At 38.9% G+C, this 26,292-nt stretch overlaps 3 protein-coding genes across 5 annotated transcripts in view; 1 reads left to right on the forward strand and 2 right to left on the reverse strand.

Moving 5' to 3' along the window:
* Positions 1–440: 440 nt before the first annotated feature.
* On the reverse strand, positions 441–3,518 carry LOC119739996 (60S ribosomal protein L26-like). Its single transcript, XM_038215176.1, has 4 exons — positions 3,416–3,518; positions 2,333–2,506; positions 1,772–1,912; positions 441–693 (listed from the first exon to the last, which is right to left on the reverse strand). The coding sequence occupies exons 2-4, from the start codon at positions 2,498–2,500 to the stop codon at positions 562–564; spliced, it is 441 nt and encodes a 146-aa protein (XP_038071104.1). The 5' UTR covers positions 2,501–2,506; positions 3,416–3,518; the 3' UTR covers positions 441–561.
* A 7-nt stretch (positions 3,519–3,525) lies between these two features.
* On the forward strand, positions 3,526–11,298 carry LOC119739995 (short/branched chain specific acyl-CoA dehydrogenase, mitochondrial-like). The gene is made up of 10 exons (XM_038215175.1): positions 3,526–3,644; positions 4,416–4,730; positions 5,003–5,209; positions 5,498–5,668; positions 6,088–6,213; positions 6,598–6,690; positions 7,257–7,346; positions 8,344–8,424; positions 8,770–8,926; positions 9,356–11,298. Exons 1-10 carry the CDS (start codon positions 3,612–3,614, stop codon positions 9,436–9,438), a joined length of 1,356 nt encoding a protein of 451 aa, XP_038071103.1. The 5' UTR covers positions 3,526–3,611; the 3' UTR covers positions 9,439–11,298.
* Positions 11,299–12,336: 1,038 nt separating this feature from the next.
* LOC119739994 (G protein-coupled receptor kinase 5-like) overlaps positions 12,337–26,292 on the reverse strand; it is a 55,899-nt gene continuing 41,943 nt past the window's right edge. Inside the window, exons 10-17 of one of the 3 annotated variants that reach the window (XM_038215171.1) lie at positions 25,377–25,466; positions 24,883–24,971; positions 24,134–24,253; positions 23,132–23,269; positions 22,840–22,977; positions 22,357–22,488; positions 20,455–20,505; positions 12,337–17,611 (exon numbers count right to left, since the gene is read on the reverse strand). In XM_038215171.1, coding sequence (XP_038071099.1) covers positions 20,470–20,505; positions 22,357–22,488; positions 22,840–22,977; positions 23,132–23,269; positions 24,134–24,253; positions 24,883–24,971; positions 25,377–25,466 — 743 coding nt within the window. In that variant the 3' untranslated portion in view covers positions 12,337–17,611; positions 20,455–20,469. Of the gene's footprint in view, positions 17,612–20,444; positions 20,506–22,356; positions 22,489–22,839; positions 22,978–23,131; positions 23,270–24,133; positions 24,254–24,882; positions 24,972–25,376; positions 25,467–26,292 lie in introns of all 3 variants that reach the window. The other 2 variants (XM_038215172.1, XM_038215174.1) reach the window with 2 other exon arrangements.

The raw sequence follows: 26,292 nt of genomic DNA on the forward strand, positions 1-26,292 counted from the left end.
TACGGTCACAATGTCTGGAGAGTTGAGCCTTGGTTGACCGCATTATTGATTGCGGCATTGAAAGAATTCTTCACACAAAGACCGTCACTTTGAACTCAAGCGACACCAGATAAGGCGCACCTGTAGATAAGGCGCAGCGATGTTTTTGTGGTCTAGAAAGTCAGATAAGACGCGTCTTATCCGCAGGAAATTACGGTAGACATCAAAGATTACAAATATCAATATATCTGAAAGTTGAAAAAAAACTACCCCATTCGGCATTTTGCATTTTTCTCCACTGCGGCCCGTGTCCAGTTCCGTCTCATTTTGCCAGAGCACTTCACAATTATCCAAATAAATTGCAAATTATGTATTTACACATGTTTTTTTTGTATTCAAGAAATGAATTGCATGAAGAAATGAACCACAATGAAATAAACAGACACAATCAACACACAGAATTTACTTCACTCCTGTTCCGTTTGGTGTTATTGATAAACCTTTTGACATGAGAGCTGTTAATGTACAAGAATCTAGCCACGCCCCCCTTTAGTTATTGAAACCACGTGATTGGTTGGTGCTTTAGTCTGTTGCCATGGCAACTGATTCCTCGGTGTGCTTGCCCTTGCCCTTGTCTCGCTGGGAGCGGGACGCGGCCTTGCGCTCCAACAGTCGCTTGCGATCCTTGTCCATCTTCAGTTTGACGATCACGACCTGAAAAACAGTAACAAAATACAGGCAACAAAATTAACTACCTAACCCTTGAGCGCCCCGAGCCTAGCAAACTCGAACAAATGCCCCCCCCCCCCCCCCCATTTTGTTGTGCTGCTAGGGGAACAATTTTCTACTTACACATCTGTTATCAATTTCAAATATACTACATGCAGTAAGCACAGCAAAGACCATCCACACAAATCTCCACAGGCATAAGAATGGCTATGCCTTGAAAAACACTTTGCAGTTTATAGCAGTACATTTCTGCCGCAGAAAAGAACACTTTTCAGCTAACCACTGAAAATCTTCCCATGCTGAAATTTGTTGTCTTGCACAGAAAAAAACTCTGCGCTAGCCCTGTTAGCATGAAATTATTAGTAAGCAGATGTACAGTAAATCTTTGCTAAATGAAATTTAGCACAACCATAACATTGGCTGCTCAAAGCATAATCATTGCTTTGATCATTTGTATCCATTATTAACCCTCCTGCTATTTAAACAGTCACAGTCAAAAGTCACTTCCACTTCCCCTGCTATACTTTTAACAAAGGCTAGTCATCAGCAGTCAGATCATATGTCAAGCAAGCACTGTGGCTAGTATGGCTAGTCAAACTGGGTCAACAGACAAAGCAGGCAAGTTGTGGCATCAGCTGTTTTATCACTCACTGTGAGTCAAAGCATAGCTGTATCAAGTTACTTAAACAGTCCCAGCCAGTCAATCCTGCTTTATGTAGGCTGGGAATTCCTAACTGTTGAAAACAGTCACTTGATTGATTTTGACTGAAAGGACTACTAAGCACAGAATGTATGTTTGCATATGAGGGTTAAAGTAAGAATCTTGCCCAATGAAAAAAAAATCAACAAGTCCAAAATCCAGAGACCAAACCGCCTCACAGTCTCTGGTCAATACCACATGCCGTGCCACAGGACATTAACATTGTTCACTGCGACCAGCTCTCATAGTCTCAGCATTGGCCTTTCATGTACTGGTGTTGATGGCTCCATGCAGCAAGATCCCACAGACTTTTACACCTGATGCACTGTGTTGTGTCTGGCAGGGTTGGAATTAAGTACGTACCTTGCTAGGGTGAATGCCAACAAACACCTGGGCTCCGTTGGCTTTCTCCCTCTGGATCCTCTCAATGTAGATCACAAACTTCTTCCTGTACACCTGCACGACCTTGCCGACCTGCTGACCTTTGTAGTGACCTCGAGAGACCTGATTCAGGAGAGTTTTTAAAAAAACACACATTAGCCCTTGTGCAGCACATTTCCAAAGGAATATTCAAACACCTGTACATTGAATGCACCAAGACTACTGAAAGTCTTCAAGATCAGGTTTATATTGGGACCGAACTTTGGCGATAAATTGAAAGCCTTAGACTAGACACAAAATGGACAATTGAATTGGGTAGTACAAGTATCTTGGCATTACTTTGGAGAGAATGTACAACCTAAGAAATAGACTAGTGACTTGGTACCTGATGCAGCTTTTGACATGTTTTATTTATGCTGTACTGAAGAAGTTTTAGACTGGTTGTTTTGCTTACCAGTTTATTTTTTTTGTCTTGCTTGTTTTCAAAAAGTTTTGGGGCTCTCAATACCGAATGAGAGTCCCAAATTTCAGACTGCTACCAACCTGAACCTCGTCATCTTTGCGGATGGGCATGCTGCGGACATTGTGCTTGGTCCTCAGGTCCTTAGACAGCGGTGAGCTCATCAACTTACGACGGATGTGCGAGGGCGCATTGAAATGACGCTTACGGCTCTTCCGCCGAGAGGACGACACAAACGGATTGCGCTTCATGGTGCCCTAAAATCAACAGGAAAGAAAGGGGAAAATATAAAATTTCATGACTTCACAATTTACCATCATGACCAGATGATATGCCCATCAAATCATTCGAATGTCTAATTTTAATTTGTTTGCAATGTACACAATCAAGAAAGACAAAGTCAAAGACTGGCATCTAGTTTTGTGTACAAATCCGGCAGCAGCCATTTTCTGCGGTGGGCGGTGGCACCAGGCTCACATGAGTCGTGCTCAGGTAGTACGCATGCACTCCTACTCCTTCGACCAACAGCATGAACAGGAATACCAAAATGCACTCACGCCTCGTCTTTGACTTGCGAAGTTGCATGCAGCATGCACGAGAGCATGACACCACTGCAGTAACTGCTTTCATTAGTTCTAATTCTAATTTCTGGTGACCAGATTCCACTATAACGTTATGCCTATTCAGTCTTTATAAAATTTTTATCAACATGATAAAGATTCCTAGGCTTTGGCATGTCATGCATGTTGCTTTACCAAACTTGTCTTTACTTTAGTTTTTACATGTACTGCATTTGGGCATTTCCTTAAGGCTTAATCTATCAATTGTGTCTATGGTTTGGTAAACCATATTTTCATATTAACAAGTCACTCTAATTATGTTTACATTATACAGGCATGTACAAAAGGCGTAGTTTTACAACTACAAGAAGGATATCTCATTAGGCCTATATGCTGATTGTACGTGTGCTTATGACGGGACACAAGTTTATTGGATGGTCACTATAACCCTTAATTTTAAATGCATTAAATACAACATTTATTGGAAAATAATACGGATAATGTAGTCTTCATGGTTTAAACCTTATTTTAAAGCGCACCAAACAATATGATGCTCATTTACAAAAGGGATATTTAAAGATTGAAATGATCCAAACTGAAACTCACAAGACCCCAAAGGTGGCAATGCAAAAAAGAGGCCGAACGAACCTCGTTCCCATGGTAGTGCACGTATGGCACAGTAGCATGCGATAAACCAATGCGATAAACCAAAACCTCACGGGGACGAGGTGAAACCGAGTATCGCTGGTTTCTTCGACTTGATATACGTTACAAATGGGCAGCAGAGTACCAATCAACAATAATGGCCGCCAGGTTGCTCAACAGAGTTCGGCAGGTTCGTGTTTTATTTTTGTAGTCTAACTTTTTTTATCCGATTACATTATTACTGATATATTAAAGGGGGAATAAGCATCATTTGAGGTGCCATGTTAATTACTTATCGACAGGGAAAGTGTTTATTCAACCTCATCATACCACTGCGCCTCGTGGCCGTTCCTCATGCATGTCATGCATGTCGTGACATTGATGCAGTCATTGTATATATGTTGGGGGCGGGGCAATGTGTAAACAAGGGGGGGGGGCGTGACACGTATTTCATCAAAGTGTGAACTACTTGTGAAAGAATGTAGTATCCAGACACCACTTCTTGGTTGTGTATAAAGTCAATGCAGAGTCAAATGCATTTTCGAAGAATTTTCTAACAAAATTGAAAATGTTTTTCAGACCCAGATTGATGTCTTTTCAACATTTTTGCAATGTCATGACTGACCTTCATTAAGATAATAATAGTAGGCCTGTAGGCCTCCTAGGCTATGATGAAAAAAGTTGCGTCAGGATGCAACATTCGGAAAGAATGCTGCATCCCTATGCCACTTCAGCGGTTGTGTACAAAGTCTATGGAGAGTCAGAATTTTTTTTAAAGTCTTTCCTAACAAAATTGGAAATGTTTGAACTTATGCCCTCAAAAATTTAAAACCACTGTACAAAGACTTGTCAAGATTGGAGTTTCCTCGTTTTTGTTTGTTACTTCAAAGTTACATGTCTCTAAACTTTTCGTTTGTTGGATGTGATTATCCATATTTGACATCTTTCGTTTTGTTTCAAGCATCTGCCAAGAGTCAGCAAATTGTCCTGTCGGGCGGACTTGAAGAATACCCCACCATCATGTCATCAGTTAAGAAACATAATCACCCCTCTCGCACGGAGGTTAACCACAGTGGCCGATCCAAGCCAAAGCTATGCAGCTGCCAGCGGTCACCAGGCAGGCCGACTACCAGCGACGCAGTTATCGGAGGAGGAACAGTTGATGAAGGATATGGTAGCCAAATTTGCTAAGGAGCAAATTGGTCCGTTGGTGCGGGAGATGGATGACAGAGGAGAGACAGACATGGGAATTATTCAGGCGATGTTCGACAACGGGGTAACAAACAAAAAATGAATCTGTAATTGTAACTAAGCCAATCTGTAATTGTTAAATATATATTAAGCTGATTATGCCAGTTGCAGTAATCAATCATTTATTTACTTTTTCCAAATACTGGTTTTGACATTTTTTTACCAAGTGTCTCTGTATTGTCCCACTTTCAAACACGTTTCATCCCTAGATCGTTTATTTTAGGTTTTTTTTTGTGAACTCATAATTGACTTAATGATTCATCCATTGAACAATTTCAATGTTGTATTTCATTGTAGCTAATGGGAACTGAGATTCCCGAGTCTTACGGTGGCCCTGGGGCCTCCTTCTTCCAGTCCAACATCATTGTTGAGGAGTTAGCTAAGGTAGACCCTTCCATTGCCGTCTGTAACGACATCCACAACACCCTGATTGTCACTCTGTTTCTCAAGTACGGCACGGAGGACCAAAAAAATAAGTACCTGCCCATGCTGATGGCCGATCAGGTAAATGTTCTTCTTTGAAATCCCGAAACTTTCATTGTAAACCCTTGTCCTTCAGGGTATTTTTGCTAGAAATGCTGCCTGCTTTAACAGTAGTCAAAGTGAGAAGTCTGTCCAGTATAACAAGATGCAAAGCTCTAGTCAAAATTCCTAAGGCCAAACTGCCTCAGATACTCTGCTACCAACTGCAGCAGGATACCACAGTGACAGCACTGAGTAGTGAGTATCCAGAGTTTATGTAATTAAGCACACCGGTTTGTTTTTGAACTCTTATCCTTTGTATACATGTAGGTTGGAAGCTTCTGTCTGTCTGAAGCCAACGCCGGTAGTGATGCGTTTGCCCTGGAGACCAAGGCAGTCCAAGACGGAGATTTTTATCTCATCAGTGGCAGCAAGATGTGGATAAGCAGTGCAGCGTTTGCTGGTGTCTTCCTAGTTATGGCCAATGCAGACTTCAGTGCTGTGAGTTTTGTATCAACTCCATTGGTCAATTTTATTGCACTGCTTAACAATAAGCAGAAAAGTCTGTGCTTACTGCAGCTGAAAATTGTGCTTACCTTAAGTACTACATGTATTTCAGTAGTGTTCATCTTTTCAAACCGTGGACGAAAAATACTGGAAAACAAAAGAGAACAATATCGTCCATGATTCCCAGCATACGTCCGCGATTGGGGTCGTGTACAAAACCTATGGGAGTCTCCCTTAAAAGTTAAGAGTACAAACAAAAGAGGGACAATAGGACGTCCACGATCGACGGGGAACACACGTTTGTGTGGGTGTGGATGTGTGTGTTGTAATATCCACAAATTGTGATTGACTTTTGTGAACGTATGAGGACTTTGACTTGTGCATTAATCCAACTTGTGTAATTGATGTTGCAGGGTTACAAAGGCATCACAACGTTCATTGTGGACAGGGACACTGAGGGACTAACAGTTGGAAAAAAAGAAGATAAATTAGGCCTCAGAGCATCACCAACATGTGAGGTGCACTTTGACAACGTCCGAGTAAGTAAACGTTTCCCTTGCATATCACATTGCAAAATTACAAGTTGAAACAGCGGTGGATGAGTCTTTACCAATAATTGCTAATTGATGGTGATTCTAACCAACAAAAGGTTTGTCGTTGACAAGCTGCAGTGTCCAATGTTTTGAAAAGATGTCGTAAATGGGTTGAGAACAAAGCTTTTGCTCGCATTGGGTCGGCCAAAATCGTCGTAATACCCAAGTCTCGTAATGTCCATGCCCGTAATAACCTAATATTTCCCCATAGTAATGTACACAAATTGACCAAGACTGAGAGAATGTGCTTGATACGTCTGGGATATCGTAATGACCGAGCTCGTTATAATGGGAGTCGACTGTAACGTTGTCCTTGTATCTTTTCTTCAGGTGCACAAGAGTCAGGTGTTAGGCCAAGTTGGTCACGGGTACAAGTACGCCATTGGCATGCTGAATGAAGGACGCATAGGCATTGCTTCCCAGGTAAATAAACAAATGTTACATTTAAACATTTCAACCAGATTTTTTATGCGTAAAAACTGTATAAATTTTTAATGTAATATCATTTTTGATTAAACTCTTTTTAAACATGCAATTTTTTCAACATTTTCAATAACCTTGCTTTTTCCTGACAGCCCAGTGCACTGGTTGTAGAAATGTCACATTAGGCACTCGCTGCACATTAACATCTTTTTTAAAGCTGATTGTAGTTGTCTCTGCATGTTAAAATAAAAAACATGGAACCATGAATGACCTCAGCAAAAAAAAACTTGCTCTTGAAAATGGAACTTTGCATAGGTATAAAAATCTGAAAAAGCACCGAAACAACCTTAAATATGGCAATATAAAGTGCACAAATTTACTTCTTTCATAAGTTTTCTCACTTTTGCTTTTTGGGCATGATGGATGTTATTGACTTTCAAAATGAACCAATTTTTCAAAAATTTGCTAACAAAATTGGACCCTTTTAAAGAATTCTAGAGGTTCATATAAAAAACTCTAAGCTTGCTATCATTAATTAATATTTTTTTTTCACCTTTTTTTAACAGATGGTTGGGCTAGCTCAAGGTGCTTTGGATAGCACCATTCCATATCTGATGGAACGCAAACAATTCAAACAAGCCTTGTGGGATTTTCAGGTAATGTTTTCAAATAATTCAGAGTTTGAAATACCTTCCAAAGTTACCTTCAGTTTCAAATGCTTGCACAAAACATACAATAACACTGTTCTTTATTTTTGAGACCAGAAGTCTTTCACTTATTAACGTAGTTCAATTATTTTTAAAGCTTGCAGTATTAGAAATAAACGTGACAATTTGCCCTGATTTTTCAAAAACCTGTCACACTTGAGCTGTTAGTGTGCTTTAAAGGGAATATACATCATTTGCTTTTGCTGTAATTTTCAGAAATGGATGGAATTGGGGGGTTGGAAATATATAGCAAATATAGTTACGCTGATTTTTTGAGGTTTTGGGTTCGAAAATGCTATAAAAACCAAGAAAAACAATCAATTTCCTGTAGTCTGGTTCCCTGACTCCATGTAAGAAGAAACGGAGCAGTTTACATTATATTGGGGAATTGTAAGGTCAGGGAACCAGTCTAGCTGGCTTGTACCCGTTCATAGGTGTGTAATCGATTGCAAACAAGTGCGATGGTCAACTGGGGCCAGTATTTGAAAAAAAGCCAGTTTTTTCCAACGCTGATCGGCCGATCAGCGTTGGTAATTGATACAAAAATACCACTTTTCTTGAAAATGACAGTATACCGGGGGCCATGATTTTACAGGATGCTTTACACTGTCATTCACTAACAGTCCAGCAAGGTATTTCAAAATGATTCGGTAGTTTTTTTTTTTGATGTTTGCAAATGTTGTATTTTCCCTTTAAGACTATAAACTTACAATGATGTATGGCTAGGGTGCATTCCACTGAAGCGAATGTGGCCAATGTCCCCAATCGTTTTGTGTATTGCGAATGGGAAATCGTTGACAATGTTTGTTTGTTGTATTTTGGAATGTACCTCTTCCATTTCCACTTTCAAACTTTAAGCTAAAATTTCCGTATGTGAAACAGCAGTGTGATGACTCATAACAATATGACACGGAAGATTCATTTTCAATGTGATTTATGTATGCAGGCAGTACAACACCAAGTTGCCCACCTCAGCACACAGGTTGAAGTGGCTAGAGTCATGACGTACAATGCAGCTCGCATGAAGGTAAGTACTCTAAATGCAGCCCAAACAGTTACAAGAAACTCGCTTCAAGAAATAGTTCCAATGTACAATTCTGACTTGTATTGTTACGGAACATACCGGGTTAAGTCATTAGCCCCGCCCACTTTTGTTTTTTTGTACATTCCTCACAGTGATCATGACCAATTTTGATTAGATAACCATAATCACCTGACCAAATGCCCTGTTCCAATTGGTCAATGCGCACTGTTTGATTAACAGGCAAGAAGGATCCAGCTACTGGCTTGGCTCCTGTAGGCAGTCGCGCGCTTGGCGCCCTCAAGAGTTAATTTGCAACTAACCTGCTGTATGTTGACCTTTAACCTATAGGACGCAGGGCAGTCAGTCATCAAGGAGGCTTCCATGGTCAAGTACTTTTCCGCTGAGGTTGCCACGGAGGTGACGTCGCGCTGTGTGGAGCTGATGGGAGGGGTGGGTTTCACCAAAGATTACCCCGTGGAGAAATTCTACAGGGACTGCAAAGCTGGTGAGATTTTTGCTGTTGGCCGGGGGGAGGGGGGGCATGGCATTCTGAATTGATTAAATAGAATAGAGTACCGAAGTGTGACGTCAGCTGTCATTGGTTCACTCTAGTTCGCGCGCTGATGTCTTCACACACTTCAGCTGTGCACGTGGAACAGATTATGTGGTGCACGTCAGTACTCTATTGCGTGTACTTTAAAGCTTGTCTTGTCTTGTTTCAAGTTGAATATTGAGGCGCATTGAGTCAACTTACAAGTCAAATCAAACAGAGGATACTCTCTAACAAAGCAACGCCTCTGTCACAGTCCATTTGTGACTTGAGATTGGATGACTTGTGATTGACTTGATGTCTTGTGACGACTTGTGATAATTTAATTACAACTTTGTTTCGATGGTCTAGCTTAGGAGTTTTTTTTATTTACTTCCTCCGCAGGTTGCATCTACGAGGGTGCTAGCAACATCCAGCTCAACACCATCGCCAAGTGTCTCCAGTCTGAACTCGCTAAGGGCAAATAAATCCACTTCTCTTGTAGACAAGTCCAGGCGCGTGATCACCGTACACTCACGAGGCCCCCATCAATGGAGAAACCACTGTGAATGCTATTGTACAAAGCAGCTGCCCGTGACGGATTATCTCACCAATAGCTTGACAATACTTTCGCCGTTGAAGGGGGCCTCCGTGATAGAATTGCCAGCGTGCCCGGATTGGTCCTGGGCCAAATTTCAATAATTTTGAAATTACTGCTAAGCAAATTTCTATGCTAAGCTTAAGTCAGACAGGAACCAGCCACGAGCAGTATGCATTGCATGACTTTTTAGCTGGTAACCAGTTTTTTCCAAGCAAGTATATTCTATGCTTAGGCCGTGTCCAAATTACTTGGCTACGGCTAGAAATTACACACATGCCTATGGAAGCGGCTACAGCCACTTCCCATAGACCATGTGTTATTTCCAGCAAGGTACTTCAGATGCCTCAGCAGCTCCATTCGCTCAAAATGTACACGTTTCATCATGCCGGTAAGCTACGCTACAACACTTTGCATTTCCTTCACAATATTTTTGCAAGAGATACACCACTACCAGGATAGGGCGTGGGTACCCGCAAACTAAACAAAGAGTACTTTCTTCCTTTTCTGTTATAAAATCTCAAGAATGAATCGTGCGTTTTAAATTTACAGTTTAAATTTACAGAGTCAGATTTGCTGTATGTTTTGTATTAATGGGCAGTTTGGGAAGGATCTTTACAATGGACCGACCCCACCATGGTCACCTGACCAAAGGACGTGATGTGATTGGTGAATGGCATGCAGGAAGGGTCCATTATAGACTGTTTGTTGATAATATAAATGCTAATATAAATACTTGTAAAAGTTTGTACAAATCCACAGATATATCTTTGTAAAGTAGGGGTGTTTGATATTATTTAGTAGAATATAATGGGTTTTCAAAAGATTGTTCAGTATCGCTAAAATTTACTTCAATATTGCGCAGCTGACGGGGATGTTTGTTACATCTGACTGTTTGGTATAGTAGAGGCCGTTATAGTGGCATACTACTGGTTTTTTTCCCCTTATTATTTTAACCAAATGTTTCATACAGAGACTGGTGGTTGTTATAGTGGCACTCCACTGGGCTTCTTTTGGGAGGGTAAACAAAAAAGTGGGGTTTTTGGGGTTGATGTCTTTTGTTAAGAATATGTATTCCCCAGTTTACAATTAAATGCATATTGATATTATCTACCACTGACAAATGTTCTGGTTTTTATCATTAAGCCCCCAAATCCCAGGTTTTTTTAAAAAAAATTCTGGGGGGGGGGGGGAGTTGGATAATATTTCAGGGAAGCTTTGCTGGATTATTGATTTCCAGTGTAAAATTCCTCAACCGTGGTTTTTCTGATGAATTTTCAATCTTGTGTTGCACCTCGAAAGCTGGCCCCCAAAAGATCAAAGTCTTTTATTTTGGTTCAGGATGATAATCAAAGACAAATTAAATTTCAAGAAATAAAATCAGACGGAGAGCCAAAGTAAGTTGACACAGTGAATGTTTACTGTTACCATCTATTTAACTACCATATGTTTAATAGTAAGAATATTAATAATAAGCCTAGTGTTACTGTGTAAATGCCTGCATTTTTTTTTCCTTTTAAATTTCATCTCCTTGTACATGTCAAAATAAACCAGAATAAAATTTAGAGCAGACGTAATTTATACAGTTCACTTGACACCCACATTACGAAAAAAAATTGCATTTCTTGTGAGTGTTTATTTCTCCTCTGGACAGACACATACAAATGTTCTACTTACAATGATTTTTCCTTAGATTTTTTTTACATTAAAGAAGTCTTTAAAGGCAAGACAGTGCCATTTGCCTTACCGTTTCAGAAACAAAGTTCTGTCATGTCCTTTTAAGTCGGTCACAATACGATGCGTAATAAATTGGTCAACAATAATAAGGTTTTCATAGGGACAACCTGGCCAAGATATCAGGAAGCTGCTAAATGGAAAATGCCGCTCAGCGAATTTTGTCGCTGAGTACCAGTCACGTGTAATATAAATCAACACATTTTGGGTGGTAACCATCTGTTGTCGCTAAGCGAAAGTTTTTTCATGCTTAGCAAACAGCTCCACGACACACGCTAGTTTTCGTAAGCATGGTTTTGTTTCCTGTATGGTTCATTTTGTAAACGTTGGGGTCTAATTTTTCCTGTCCAGCATTTGCAAATGTACAGCATTTGCAAACATCGAAAAACAAAACTACCAAATTATTCTGAAATACCTTACTTGACTGTAAGTGAATAACAGTCTCAAGCATCCTGTGAAATCATGGCACCTGGTGTGCTGCATCTCCAAGAAAAGTGGAATTTTTGTATCAATTTCCAATGATGGTTGGCCAACCATCGTTGGGGAAAAAAAACCACATTTTTTTCAAGTACTGCCCCAATTCATCAGAGTTGAGACCACGTTTTGTTAACAATCTGTGAATGGGTGCAAACCAGCTTGTCTGGCTCCCTGACCGCTTCATCTGAAGTAGGGTCTGGGAACCAGACTACAAGAACAGCATTTCTTGGTTTTTCCAGCATCCACGACCACAAAACTTTTAAACAGGTCAGTGTAACAATATTTGCTATCAGTCTATAAATCCATCCATTTCTGAAAATTACAGCAAACGCGAATGTTGTATATTACCTTTGAATGTCTTTTTCGACGAAGAGTGATCATGTAAGACAAACTACCTACCCACAAATAAGAATGGTTTGAACTCATTTTTAATTATACCTGAGTGGCATATCACAGAGCTCAGAGGTAACGGGGACAGGAAATATGTCATATTTTGGAACCTAACTTAATAGCAAAAGGTGAACAGTTTGTCCTTATTTCAGTTCAATTTGGGCAAAAAAACATTCCAAAACATATATAAAATAAAAAAGAGACAACAAAGTTCAAGGTTTATTTGTAAATTAGCAAACAACTAAAATACATTTTTCATAATTTCTTTATATTTTTAGCGACAATTTTTCTGTGATAATTTACCTTGAGCTGACAGTACTGAAAATCCTTCATTTGTTGCTATACCAATGTGTCAACAAATTGGACTTAAGATTACCCAAACACTTACATTTTGAAGAGAAAAAAAAGTCAAAATTTAGTGCCTCAAAATAAGAAACATTACAGTCTATTTTATCAGAGGTACCTGCGAGTAATTTCGGCAATTAAATAGTCTGCTTCCTGCTCAAAAATGGTAAAAATCTCTTCTTTTTGTGTGTGTGTGAAAAACTACACCCACTAGACTTCTAGTAGTTGTTTGGTTGGGACATCACAAATGGTGGACTTAAACACTACAGAATCAAATATAACAGCATTGAGGCAAGGAAACATTCATGGCGGAATTTTCCCACATTACTTACTCACAAGATAGTGCCTTTTTTTCACAGAGTCAACCCAAAAAGTGACAAAAATGCAGCCTGAGAAGTCTCTACCAGCTTGCACTGTGACTTATAACGTCTCAGGAGAACGTGAATGAACTATTTGCTTTGTAAATACAGACAGTCAAGTTGGTAAGTGGTGCGTCATTAAAAGTCCAGACATGCAATATACTGTACCCTAACAGTTACGGTAAAAAGACTACAAAGTTAGGACTGTGAATCTTAAACGTCACTTCATAACGAGTAAACACACAAAAGTACTTAATTATGTTTGTGAAATCGTAAAGTTGCATTCTTTTTTTTTTTCTTGTAATAATTTGACAACCCTTTAAAGAAAATCAAAACCACTTACAGTGATGGGCCACTGTCCTACTGTGCCTTTTCAAAGTAGTATTTTTTAACCATTTATCGTGGTAGGCCCAACTTAAATCATGACCAACAGATTTTGCAGAACAAAAATTCCAGACCGTAAGTTCAGCAACTATTCTATTGACAATTACATGTATATAACTTACCATATAGAAATTATCTTGGGATATGTATTTACAAAAAGACCTGTATTTCACCAATTTACCCAATATAGGTCCAAGAACTATTTTGTGGTTGATTTAATTGGGTTTTCTTTTTTTTTCAAAATAATTTTGTATATTTACAATCGAGGAAAAACGTACACATGACAATGAACTTCTTCAAAACTGGTGCCATTTAAACATTCAGTAAAAGAAGTCAAGGTTTTTTCAATTTAAAAATCGTTTAAAAATGCCGAGACAGTGACAGACTACGGTCTACTTGTAACCTAATCGTTTGTACGAGTACATGTACTTGGCCCAATCCCACAACGTGCTCCATTAATTACACATTTGGCTGCATTACAATTCACATATTAAGTTGTACTGTTCACTTGTCTAATTACAAAAAGGCCAGAACATTGAGAAGTTCGCTAGTCCAAGCTAGTCCAAGCTGGCCCAAACCAGTTCTATCTAGTTGTCACCTCAAACTACAGGACTGTATGTGCATCCTCGTTAAATCAGTAAAATTTTAAGATTAACATTCAGTGGGATAAATGCAATTTCCAACCAAAACAAAGACAAAACAAACTGAGTTAAATATCAAAATTATACATGTTCTTTAAAAATCCCAAGCTTTTACGTGTATGGATTTTTATGTATGCACCAAATCCTGTACAAGAAACGCCATTAAAACACTGAAAGACAACACATTTAAATAAATCTGCAACATCTGAAAAAATAAAACTGATATTTTTTTTTTTTAGTGAAACCCACACTTGGATAGCTCGTCTTTTTGTACAATGATCAAAGTTAATTCTTACATGTTCCATTCAGAAGGCGCAAAGCTCTCATTGCCAACTTCCAATCCAAACCTACTCCAATACTTAACTACATTGCATGTAATGCAGGGCTCTATACACAAACGTGCATCACCTGTGCACTGTATTGGACATGCAGGCGGCAGACCCACCACTAGGCGATGCTAAGTACCCTCATTTCCTTCATAATTGTCAATTCATTTTCCTCAGAATTGTCAATTCATTTCCTTCAGCATTGTCAATTCATTTCCTTCAGAATTGTCCATTCATATATTGTTACCGCCGTAACATTACAACAGGAACTCTGCAACCCAAAACCACACAACAGAAGTCACTAGTGTTGACGGTAACGTGTCACACCTCGCAAAATTTCCACTCCAAGTTGTAAGTTCTAACTCAGGAATTGACATTCCCATTCGAGCAATGCTTCAGAACTGAAATTCAACACAGCAGCTCCAAGTTCATTACAAAGCACAACCTGTTGCATGAACGGTAACACGAGTCACACTCACAAAACAAGTTAGCATGTCACAACTCTAGTCACGCGAGTCACATCTTGGGTTTAAGACAATGCAAGTGTCGGCCCTGATCAACTCATCTTGAGTTTTTATTTTATGATTCCTAAACTATATGAAGTCAATGATAACAGAGTACTGGGTAAACAAATGCATGCTGGACGCTCAAAACCCTTCATCTTGCAGCAGGAAAACTGAGTAAACAAGAGCAGCGATCACCTTCCAAGTAAACAAAAACAAAAAATAAATTTGCCCTCTTAAAAGATATCATACACATTGCAACCAACCCACACCAAATTACTATACAGCCCTTATGGTTAAAACAATTACTCTACCACTTGAAACCCCGCCCTCCCCCAAAAAAACAATCAGGATATTTTACTGTATTTTACTTGTTTCTAAAACTGTATAAAAATAAAATAAATGCGCTAGATTACTTATAATACATGAGTCAGGAAATCTTGAGGTGGTTGGCCAAAAGAAAGGGGGGTATTAGCCATGCCTTTGATTTGTAGCAGGAACAAGACAACGTAGCAATCTCTGGATATAATTTTTACAAGTTACAAAAGCAACATAACATCTCTGAGTTTTCCTCTTTTGGGTGCAGCAAAAGAAGCACAGAAACTATAAATATTTGTCCAAACATTTCTTTGAATCTAAAATCACAAAGAGCCTAGTTTCAATTGAAGGTGGTTTTTTTATTGGACCCCAAGTGAGAATCTATTTTCTTCTGAGTCACTGACCGACTGACTGAGTCACTGACTAAGACAAACTGAGATCACTGACAGACCAACTGACTGGCTGACTATCAACCAACCATGCAAGCCTAGTTCCCGGTACTTCCCATCATAACTTCTGAAACCAAATATAATAAAGTGGCCAAAAAATATTCAAAGGCAAAAAGTGTTGTTTTTTTTTACGTGTATTGTCAAGGAGGATTTGCTACTTCTTGTTCTCCCTTGGCCCCCCCCCCCCCCTTAGGACTACCAAATCTACAGTAATGCTGGTAGCGCATAGCCAACAAGGTAAACTTTTTAACACAATTATTTCAGACTGTTACAAGAGTTTTGTAAACATGCGTATGAAACACTATACACGGGTTCAAAAGTTAAATCAAGATGAAATCTGTTCCTTCTGGGGGTTTGTACATGTTGTGGTGTCCCATCCCCGCAATAAAAAATATCAAGGTCGCAAAATTGCGTCCCTTTTTGAGCCCCCTATCAGCTTGCCCAGTCTGTATACTATCCTTCTTTAAGCACAGACTCCATCATTATTTGTTTTTTTCCATCCTGAATTACATACACAATGTAATTCCCAACCAACACCTCCATATATTTTTCAAAAAGTTCATTTGTCCGAATAAATGGTTTCCATCTTTTTGTACAGAACCATTCTTGCACGTTCCTATAACGTCTCATTTATGTGCACATGTACATGATCGGCAGCAATGAATGCAAACTCGGATGAGGAATAATGTCACTAATGTACTGGTTCATGGAGTTTACGGAACGGCAGGAAACATGAATGCACAAAAGTGGCGGGTGAGTCTCTGTACATTCTCGGCAGATATCAAGCTACATTCCCTGGTCAAAAGTCCAGTTGAAACCGGTTCAGCCGGTTTCAACTGGTTTCAACTGGTTTCTACTGGATTGGTTTCAACTGGTTCTAGTTGAACTGTAATAAGTGACTGGTTATGAACTGGTTTAACTGGTTTTGAACTGGTACAAAATTGTATAACCAATTTCAAAACCAGTTAAAGCCAGTTTAAAACCATTCACCAATTTCCTGTTCAACTGGTATCAGTTGAACTGGTTTCACCTGGAATTTTCACCTGGGAATTGAACTTGGGCAGCATTTTGGATTTAGATAATGCCTTTTCGTTGTGCAAGCTTTGATTCTAAGAGTTTATACAACATCCCTGCCCATTTAAAGCAGTATAGTGCCACAGCTGCAAATGATTACAATCAAACTTCTTTGTGTAGAACGTGCTTTTGTGAATTACTGACTGAACTGCTGCATTCGTGAACAACAGCTTAGTTACGCTAAATAATCACAAGACATTTCAAAATACGGGCACTTTTGTTTTTCCAATGTAAACACCGACAGTTTAGATACCAGTTCAATTAAAAAAAAAAAACCTTTGACATCTAGTGATCTTGCAAAAGATACAGTGTAACATTTGTGGACAATTACGGAATTCCAGTAAAGAAAGAAAAAACTATCTTGTGACTAGACTGACCACAGAGAAATCCGTTTCCTAAAACCCTCAAACTTATCTTAAATCTACTAGCTATAAATATTTTTATCATGTTTCAATATGCGTCCGTAGGGATTCTTTTTATATCTTGTACATATGCATATATATAACACCCATGATATTGTGACTGCCACTACTTTTTTTTCAGTTTTTTTTTTTTTGGATGCAAAACTTCTTTTGCAACAAATACACATATAAACCCAAAATGCCGTGGCAAGATTTCTTTGTACAGACTTTACATGTATGTTCTAAAACAAACCACCATTTTTTTGTTTTAGTTTTTTTTTCTATGCTTTTCTTTACATCTAGTTTCTGGAAAAAGATTTTTACATGATTTTTTTTTTTTGGTTGTCATTGTTTTTTTTTACGTTTTTTTTTTTCAGTACGGTCATGACAGGTAACTGTAACAAGGCTTCAAATAAAGTCAGTTTCCATTTTTTTTTCTGTTTAATTATTCATTTTTTTTCTTCAAATTTTGCTTTTGTTACAGTTTCCCTTTTACGTCGCCATGGTAACAAAATGAGCAGTACTCATCAGTCTGTTGTTGGGGTCGGTCAATTTCGATTGGTCGTTCATCCAGCTCATTCACTTCGTCCAAATAGTCTCCTCTGATTGGTCAAACTGGGTTCCCCATTTGCTGGTATTCCGTGTCAGTGGTTCTCACTCCTCTGTCGAACAAAAAAAATAAACAAAACATAAATCAGTTACAGCTGGAAATTCAAGAAAACTACAAATTACAACCACTACTGCCAAAGACGTAAATGCGACATCTTAATCCTTTAGTCAATGCGACATCTTTATCCTTTAGTCACTGTAGTGCCCCAAACCACCCTGCCTATTACTCACTAAAGCACCAGAAACCACAGCCCTGGAGCACTTTATGGTTTTATTGATTTTTCAGTGAATAAATACATTGTATTACAATGTAATACAATGTATTACAATGTATACAAAATGTAGTACAGGTGCTAATGGGTTAACCAATACAAGAATTTTGACAGGATAATTTGTCATTAATAATCAAATTTTTTTATCTAAATATTTTTTTTTTCTTATTACTTGAGCAAAACATTGAAGTCTTGATCCAGACGTGTTTTTCAGACATTTCAATAAATTACGCCAAGAAAAGAAGATGCCACTTTTTCAAAAAAATATAAAATAACTTGGAAGCAAATGAGAATAACAGACAGAATCGGGAGATAGAAATCATCATTTTTGGCCTTTTCAACAAAAAAAGCAGATGGCATGCTAAACCGAAGAACGTAAACATGAGCTGGTCATGTTAATGCATTTCAAAAATGCTTAGCGTCTTTGCTTAGTAGTGGTGCACTACAATTTAAGCAGATCTGTACCACTGCTACATGTGGACAAGTCAAAGCCTTAAGCAAAAAAAGAAAAACACAAGAAAACTTGACGTATACACGCACACCGCTCTATGTACAACATAATTGGTGCAGCTTATTTTTGCCATTGTGAATGCAATGACTTTAAGTACACAAAGGCTAAAGTGAATGTGAATGCTTTACTCCTTGAACGTGCAAGCTCTACATAATTAAGAGATGTTATGGAAGAAATAAAATCGCTTGAAAAATACAATTGCTCGACAGATCACCCAGGGATTCTAGATTTACTGTATCACAAGTTGAAGACGTTATTTATTTTATTTATTTTATTTTATTACCTTCATTGCACAAATACATTAGAAATGACATGTGGTGCAAAAGGGAAACCCCGAACAGGCACACAGGCCCACTAAATGGGGACGTTATCATTAAAGAGATATTTGATCAATTAAACCATAAACCAAACATCTATTTCATTTTGCGATTTATTTAAAACTTCCTCGCACTTTTCCCAACTAGCCAGTGATGAAATGTCAGTGTGCCAAACAAGTGAGTCTTAAACACCATGGATAAAGTAACACAGCCTGAAGTATAACCCCAATGAGAGCAGCCATCTCTAACTTTCCAACAATGACTTACAAGAAGCCTGGAGTCTCTATGTGTGCAAGCCTGTAAATAGGCCAAAAATCTGTCCGCCGAGCTCATGAATAAAAGTTATACCCTCAAAATATTCTATATTAGAGAGTTTTGAGAGCCATAAAATTGGGGAATTGAAGAGATACGGTATGGTAATGAACCTCTGGCCCGGACTTGGGGCTTCCAATTCTGAGCAGTTTGGATGCTATTGGGCTCGAAAGTGGCGCTATTTTGCCATGTTGTGGAGGGATCGTTTTTCAAGATGGCTACTTTTCCGCTTTGGGTGAGAATATCTCAAAAAGTCAATGGTCAACCCACCAAAAATGTAAAGAAAATGAAAGATGACACATTGATAATCATTTTTCTGTGCAGCTTGAATACCTGTGAGAGTTCTGAGTATTTTTAACAGAATTTTGAAGTATGCGCATTTAGCACTAGTGTCTATGGGAATTTTTCTTGCAGGGTTGCACCCCTATGGCAGTAGATCACAGTACAAGTGGCATACATGTACATGTAGGATGGTCCTCAAGTGTGCAGCCTTGGAACGTGACTTTGAGACAATTGTTTTAGTCACATTCATCAACCTATACCAACTATCTTCCCATGACTTTATGTTTAGCACGAAGTGGTGAGAAAATATAAAAATATGGTGCAGGTAACAGCTGAAGCCTGGCAAGTGAAAGATATTAGAAATCAAACAGCAAATAAATACATATTCACTACAAAAAAGGGCTACCAAAGAAAAGTGTGCATAAGAAAAACATGTATGTAAAAGAAACGTGTCTTGAACTTTATGACTTTTATTGTTGGTAACCAAACATTTTAAAATTTGTTTTTCCACTAGCGCCCATGAAATATGAAAAAAAAAAATGTGGTGCGTTCTGCGTCTCGTAGGCAGAACGCTCTATGCTTTATCCCTTGCGCTCATGACATAACTGATATGAAATATTAAATCAAACTCAAGAGATCGAGGGAAAAAAATATCCCAATATCACACCTAAAACCGAAGACCTTAAAGACAACATAGGTACAAGTTCAAGTTCATTTCTGATAACGCTAATCCACATATACATCCATGCATGCCATGTTTTCATCAAATACAAAAAAAACTGAATATCTACAAAATGCTAAGATGGTGCTGTGCTGTTGGCTAAAGAGTTATAAAGCGAGTATCTAAAGAGAAACTAACTACACATTTAATTGCTACAGTCAGATGCCACCACCGTGTACAATTGTATTTCTAATTTTTTTCCCATAACCAACCAAATTTGCTAACTAATTTTTAAAACTGCTTAAAACTAAAATGTCACTATGTACATGTATTCCTGTGAGCAGACTATGCTAATTAGTACTCCTGTAATTTTGTAACAAGTCTGAAGACGCAAGCAAAGAAAGAGTGTGATGAATATTGTATTGACTCAACGAAAATAGGCGATGCAAAGCTGCTGGATATGAAATATGAATATAGCTAGTTGGTGCTAAGAGGGGTGGGTGGTGCTGGGGAGGGGGGGGGGGGGGCTACCTTGACTCACTCTATGGATGACACATCACTCCTGATCTGCCCCAGATGAGGAACAAGGGCACTGTGATTACAAAGGAAGTAAGAAAGGACACAATTCATCTCATTGGTTTATCAAAGGGCCCTTTTTTTTGTTACGCTAATTACTGTTCACTGCCATCCAATGAGTAAGTAAGATAAGACTTGAAGGACCTATTTGTTAAGCTCCGGCTCATGTGTCGTCCAATCACAGCCCTGATTGAGCAACCAAATGTCCGATAGATGTCTGCTGTAAAGCGCCACCTTGAGACAATAACTGTACAGCATGTATGATTGACAGATGACGACAGTTTCAGGATGATGGAAGGATACATGATGAGCCTCCCCCAACCGAGTGAAACACTTGTGAGTTGGGCTTTGCGACACCGCATTGGAATCAAACAGGACTGATTCAACAATTGGAATCCTGACTCCACTTTGTCCAGGAATCAATTCCTGTAATCATACTTTACAGGGTAAACAATCAAAAGTCAAATTGTGTGGTGAACACATCTTGTATTTCCGAACAAAGAATTAGCTATGTTAAAAAAACGTACTCGCTACATGAAGTCTATCGGCGAAGTTTGGAATTCCGGGGTTTAGGATTCTTGAGTAACCACTTTATAACCCAGGGGTGGCATAAATGCAGTGTGAAGGCCAGATTGTTTAAAACAAAAGTACAAGTTGAAATTTTCCCTTTGTTCGAAGCTTCCCGAGTTCAACTATTTCGTCAAAGTTAATTCCACAACAGAATAGTTAAGAACCTGATTGGGGAACACAAGAAGACAGCATACACGAGTAGTTTCATAGCTATTGAGGAATAGTTCTCAATATCACCAGATACCTAGGGCGGACTACGTGTTCAAGTATCTCCCTAAACAGGAACAAAGGGAGAGTTGGGGGACCAATGGGAGGGACATAAGAATGCATTGCTGGTAACGTCTGCCGCTTGCGTGAAGACACTTATGTGTTTAATGCTGATTCAGAATAAATCACTCGTGCGTACATGTACTTCACAACATATGCCAGTACGTGCCCATATAGACCTTTATCATGCTGCCACCATTTCAGTCATGTTCCCTGTATCCAATAACAGTCATGAATGATATTTTTTGTGTGCAAGAAGGAACCAGACTATTTTTCCTTCCAGCCTCACTTTGGTTACGTTGATTTGAATGGGAAAAAATCAACATGGCGGCAACATGAGAATGGTTGTGTCCCTTCTAGTGGGGCTCCAAAAAGTAGTGGCGAAATGCTACATGTATCTAGTGTTCGTGCACGGAGTCTAAACAGTTTTCAGTGATGGAGGTCCAACATCAGGCTTTTTAGACGATGAAGTCAAACACGTGGAACGAATACTACTGGCAAAAGATAACTACTGACATAAACTGTTGAGCCAGATGATGCTGTATCTGGCCTGCATGCATGACAATGGATGCAATGAGATTTCTAAACGAGCATGATCATCTACTGGAACATAAAAAGCATCACTAAAGCAGAAAAATTGTCTTTTCCCTGCTTTTGAATAAATATGTACAGACATCTGTAAACATTTTCCCCTCCCTATTCCAAGTATAAGAAAATTAAAAAATGGTCAATCTTTGGATGAAGACTTAAGAGTAATTAAGGTTGTTTCATTAGGGAAACTAAAGAAAGGACCCAGCAACTGAAGATAAGGAGAAAACATGCATGCAGATCTGGGATGTCCCATGTTTTTGTTTTTATGTTAATTTTGATTTCTTTCTTGTGACGTGCATACTGCATAAGGTGTCACAAAACACTAAAACCAAAAGAAGTTATTGTGCATATCACTAAAAAAAGAAGAACGTCAGCTAAGAATTGATTACTTTCTTGTTTGTGAAGGACAAAGAGTAAGGGATGACGAGATTCTCCTTACCTTTAATTTAAAAATTCTTCTAAAGAATCCTTCCCTTGGGGGCGGGGGCGGCTGATCCATCAGCAGGTCTGGTGTCCTCGTCATGTTGGGCCCAAAGTAGTTTAACTCTTTATAGACCTCTGTCTCTACCATCTGTCGACGGAGGAAAAATAAACAACAAACAATAACCAAAAAGATCAGAGACAACATCAACAAGAGGAGGAGAATTGGGATAGGAATCCTGGACTGATTTCTGAAGAGCTGGAAGTCATCAAAAATGGTTTTAAGAAAATGAATTTATGATGACTGTGGCCATCATAGAAACTGGTTGCTTTTGTTTTTCTTTAAACATTTATAAAAGCTACTAAACAAGCTTATAATTGTTCCACAAATTGTTAAAATTTACACATTTTTTTCAGACTGATGATCCAGGGTCAATTATGAAATTTGAATCAAGCACATGACAAATTTGACATCAGTTGGCGTCAAGAATCTAAATCTGACCTCGTTTTGCCAGGGAATGGTCACGCAGCCCGAGTTGAATTTGCTGTAGAATTTGTCGTCATTCTGGTCCAAGTTGACGCCTTTTACTGTGGAGAACTGCTCAATATCCAGTACATCTTTGGCATACACTGCTTTGGGCTGTATGAAAAAAAGGAAGGAAAAAAATTCAATCAGTCTCAAAGCCAATAAGGAATTTCGCTGGTCCTTGTAGGTGGAATTTTCTGTGTGGAGGATGTTTTTAAAAATGTTTAGTAGGGCCAACCAACATTAGACAGCTTGGGACAGGACTTACGTCGGGCACAAATGGTGGGTCCACCTTGCCAGCTTCCAGACGTGGAAAGAGGATGCTGGAAAAGAAAGGTTCGTCTTTGATGTCTTGGGCCGAGTTGTTGCGGAACCCCAGCCTACTCTCCACCTCTTTCTGGAGCAACTACAAAACAAACAAGCAAAAGACAAAACCTTTCTAAAACTTTTAACAGTCCACTGGAAATTTGTATATTCCAACGAGCATCTTGCATATTGCAAGCATTTTGGTTGGTGTTCCCATGTTGTGTGTCCCAGTTAAATTGTGGACAAATTGGATTATTGTGCGGCAATTACAAAACAATCTAAGACAGTGCTCAATCAATGCATTTTTAATGTTAACTTCCTACAATAAACCTGCAGATGTTGTGACATTGATTTTAACAACATTGCACAGTTGGGTGTATTGCATTAGGGGAGAATACAAAATTAAACGGACAGCAAATCGATGTTTACCTCGAGGTTTTACGAGGTTTAACAGGGTTTGGTGGCGTACCTCGGGGTAAAACCTTGAGGTTCAGGTTCACCTCAAGGTTTACATGGTTTTAACAGGGTTTGGTGGGTTACATCAGGGTAAAACCTCGAGGTTTAGAATCACCTCGAGGTTTACAAGGTTTAACGGGGTTTGGTGGGGTACCTCGGGGTAAAACCTCGAGGTTTAGAGTCACCTCGAGGTTTACAAGGTTTAACAGGGTGTTGTGGGGTACCTCTGGGTAAAACCTCATGGTTAAGGTTCACCTCAAGGTTACAAGGTTTAACAGGGTGTTGTGGGTTACCTCAGGGTAAAACCTCAAGGTTTATGTTCACCTCGAGGTTTTACGAGGTTTAACAGGGTTTGGTGGCGTACCTCTGGGTAAAACCTTGAGTTACCTATTGTTTAATTTGGCATTCTTCCATTATTATTTCCAGCATGACACAAAAAATGTGCAGTTTCCTTTTTCATAAAAATTGACCATGGACTACCACAGAACCAGACTTGGTAACTGTATACCTTTCTGCATATGACTTTTGCGTCTTCGCTGAATTTGGACGTGTACTTTTCTTCGTCTTCTTTGACCCTCCTGTCCACTTCTTCTCTCTTCACTTTCTCTTTCCTTGCTCGGAAGGGGGCCTACCAAACAAAAACAATAACAAAAGATTAATTAACAAAAACAATATCATGAATATCGAATGTAGCATTCCAGTAAAGCATTAAACTTTCGTCTCAGGGTACCGAAATATCCTTTCTTGCACTGACTGCGTAATAAAAGACAAATCCGGGCAAGCGATGCTTATCACTCATGAGGCCCCCTTCAATGGAGAAACCATTGTGCACACTATTGAACAAAGCAACTGTCCCATGACAGATTATCTGGACAATAGCTAGCACAATGTTTTTCGACATTGAAGGGGGCCTTCCTGATAGGATTTATAGCGTGCCAGGATTGGACTATAGGAAAAGAAACTCATTCACAAACTGAAACTTGAAAGATTCATGATCATAATTACAAAACGACTCGTACTAAACTATGACTGAGATAAAAATATGTACTAGTCATGAATGCCTCTACTAGCTTCTAAAGATCATAAAAATCGGTCATTGCATTTCTGAGGTGAAAAGGGAAATCCCCCCACCCTTCCCTGCTGTAAGATGACTAAAACACATGTCTCTGTTTACGGTTCAGATACGTTGGATCACAGTGCTTAGTGACATCGACCCTTGGCCAGATTTCTGAGGGAGGTCACTGTTACTGTACTCACCCTTCCTTCAATCATTTCATAGATGATGCATCCCAGACCCCAGTAGTCAGGACTGTATGTATACCTCTCATTCTTGACGACTTCAGGAGCTGATCACAGACAACAAAGGGGAAAAAATGACAAAAAAGACTCGCAAGATCACTAAATGTAAGCCAGTGGTTACTTTTCAGTTGCTCGTCCCTTTGCTATCAATTGGGGAGCAACAAACACAAGCCATTTTCATGTTTAAAAAAAAAAACATTTTTAAAAAATATTTAGAGGCACAACCCAGAACAAAAAGCCAGGTTTTTTTTCAAAGGGTTGCAGACCCAAAAATAAAAGAGAAAAAGTTTCTCGTCCAAACAAAATATACAAACTGAAATTTCATTTGAACAAAAAAACAAACAACAAAAATGAGGAGGGAAACCATATTTCCTGGCTAAACAAATATAACAAGGTTATTGCATAGAAATTGTAAAAACCTGTGTTATTTTCACTCATACAATTTGACTTACCCATGTACCCAACTGTTCCTACCCTGCCTCGAATGGATTCTCCCTCCGGAATTTCAACAGCCAATCCCAAATCAGAAATTCTTACATGACCTGAAAAAAATGATAAACAAACAGGATTTCTCTAAATGAGGTTTATCGGGTAGGAGACAACATAGGTTACCAACTGAATAACATCTAACAGATGTCTGATAAGCCACGACTTAAAGGAAGAGAGCATGAATATCAATTTGCATTCCAGTCACAACAGCAAACTGACTTTAAAGTCAATGCAAAATTGTCATATGGATGCATTTATACAGTACATGTTATAAAAAAATCAGGCCTATGAAGGGAAAACCCAAATATTACAGCTCCTGAAACTTGTTTAACCCCGACTCTCTGAGACTGGGGAATGACACCCTTTGCTGCTGCAATGTGTAAAGAGGCAATTGATGTAAAGTGCATTGCTCAAGGACACAAACCAGACCACGAGCCGATCAATTCAAATCACAGGTCAAATCTGAAGATAGGTCATAAGAAATAGGGGAAAAATTGTTGCAACCTGACGCCACTTCCGTGATTGTGTACAAAGTTTATGGAGAGTCAAGACAATTTCCTAAGTATTTCCAAACAAAATTGGAAATGCTTCTCAGTCCCAGATTCATGTCTTATCAACATTTTTGCAACGAATGACCTTAATTGAGATAATATATGAAGAAATAAGTGACGTCAGGTTGCAACATTCTTCTGAAATAGGGGATGAGCAATGAGGACGGAATGCTTCTGTCAATGTTGACTTGAAAAGCTTGATACTTGATTGAAACTCGACTACGATCAATTTGTGATTTACAAACACATTTGTCCCTGTACCGCCCAAGACTGACCTGCCTATTACTCCCTGTACCGCCTCAAAACCGCCCGAGTATTCAATGGTTTG

The sequence above is a fragment of the Patiria miniata genome, unplaced genomic scaffold, assembly GCF_015706575.1.
Source record: "Patiria miniata isolate m_02_andy unplaced genomic scaffold, ASM1570657v1 HiC_scaffold_4, whole genome shotgun sequence".
NCBI classification, from domain to species: domain Eukaryota; kingdom Metazoa; phylum Echinodermata; class Asteroidea; order Valvatida; family Asterinidae; genus Patiria; species Patiria miniata.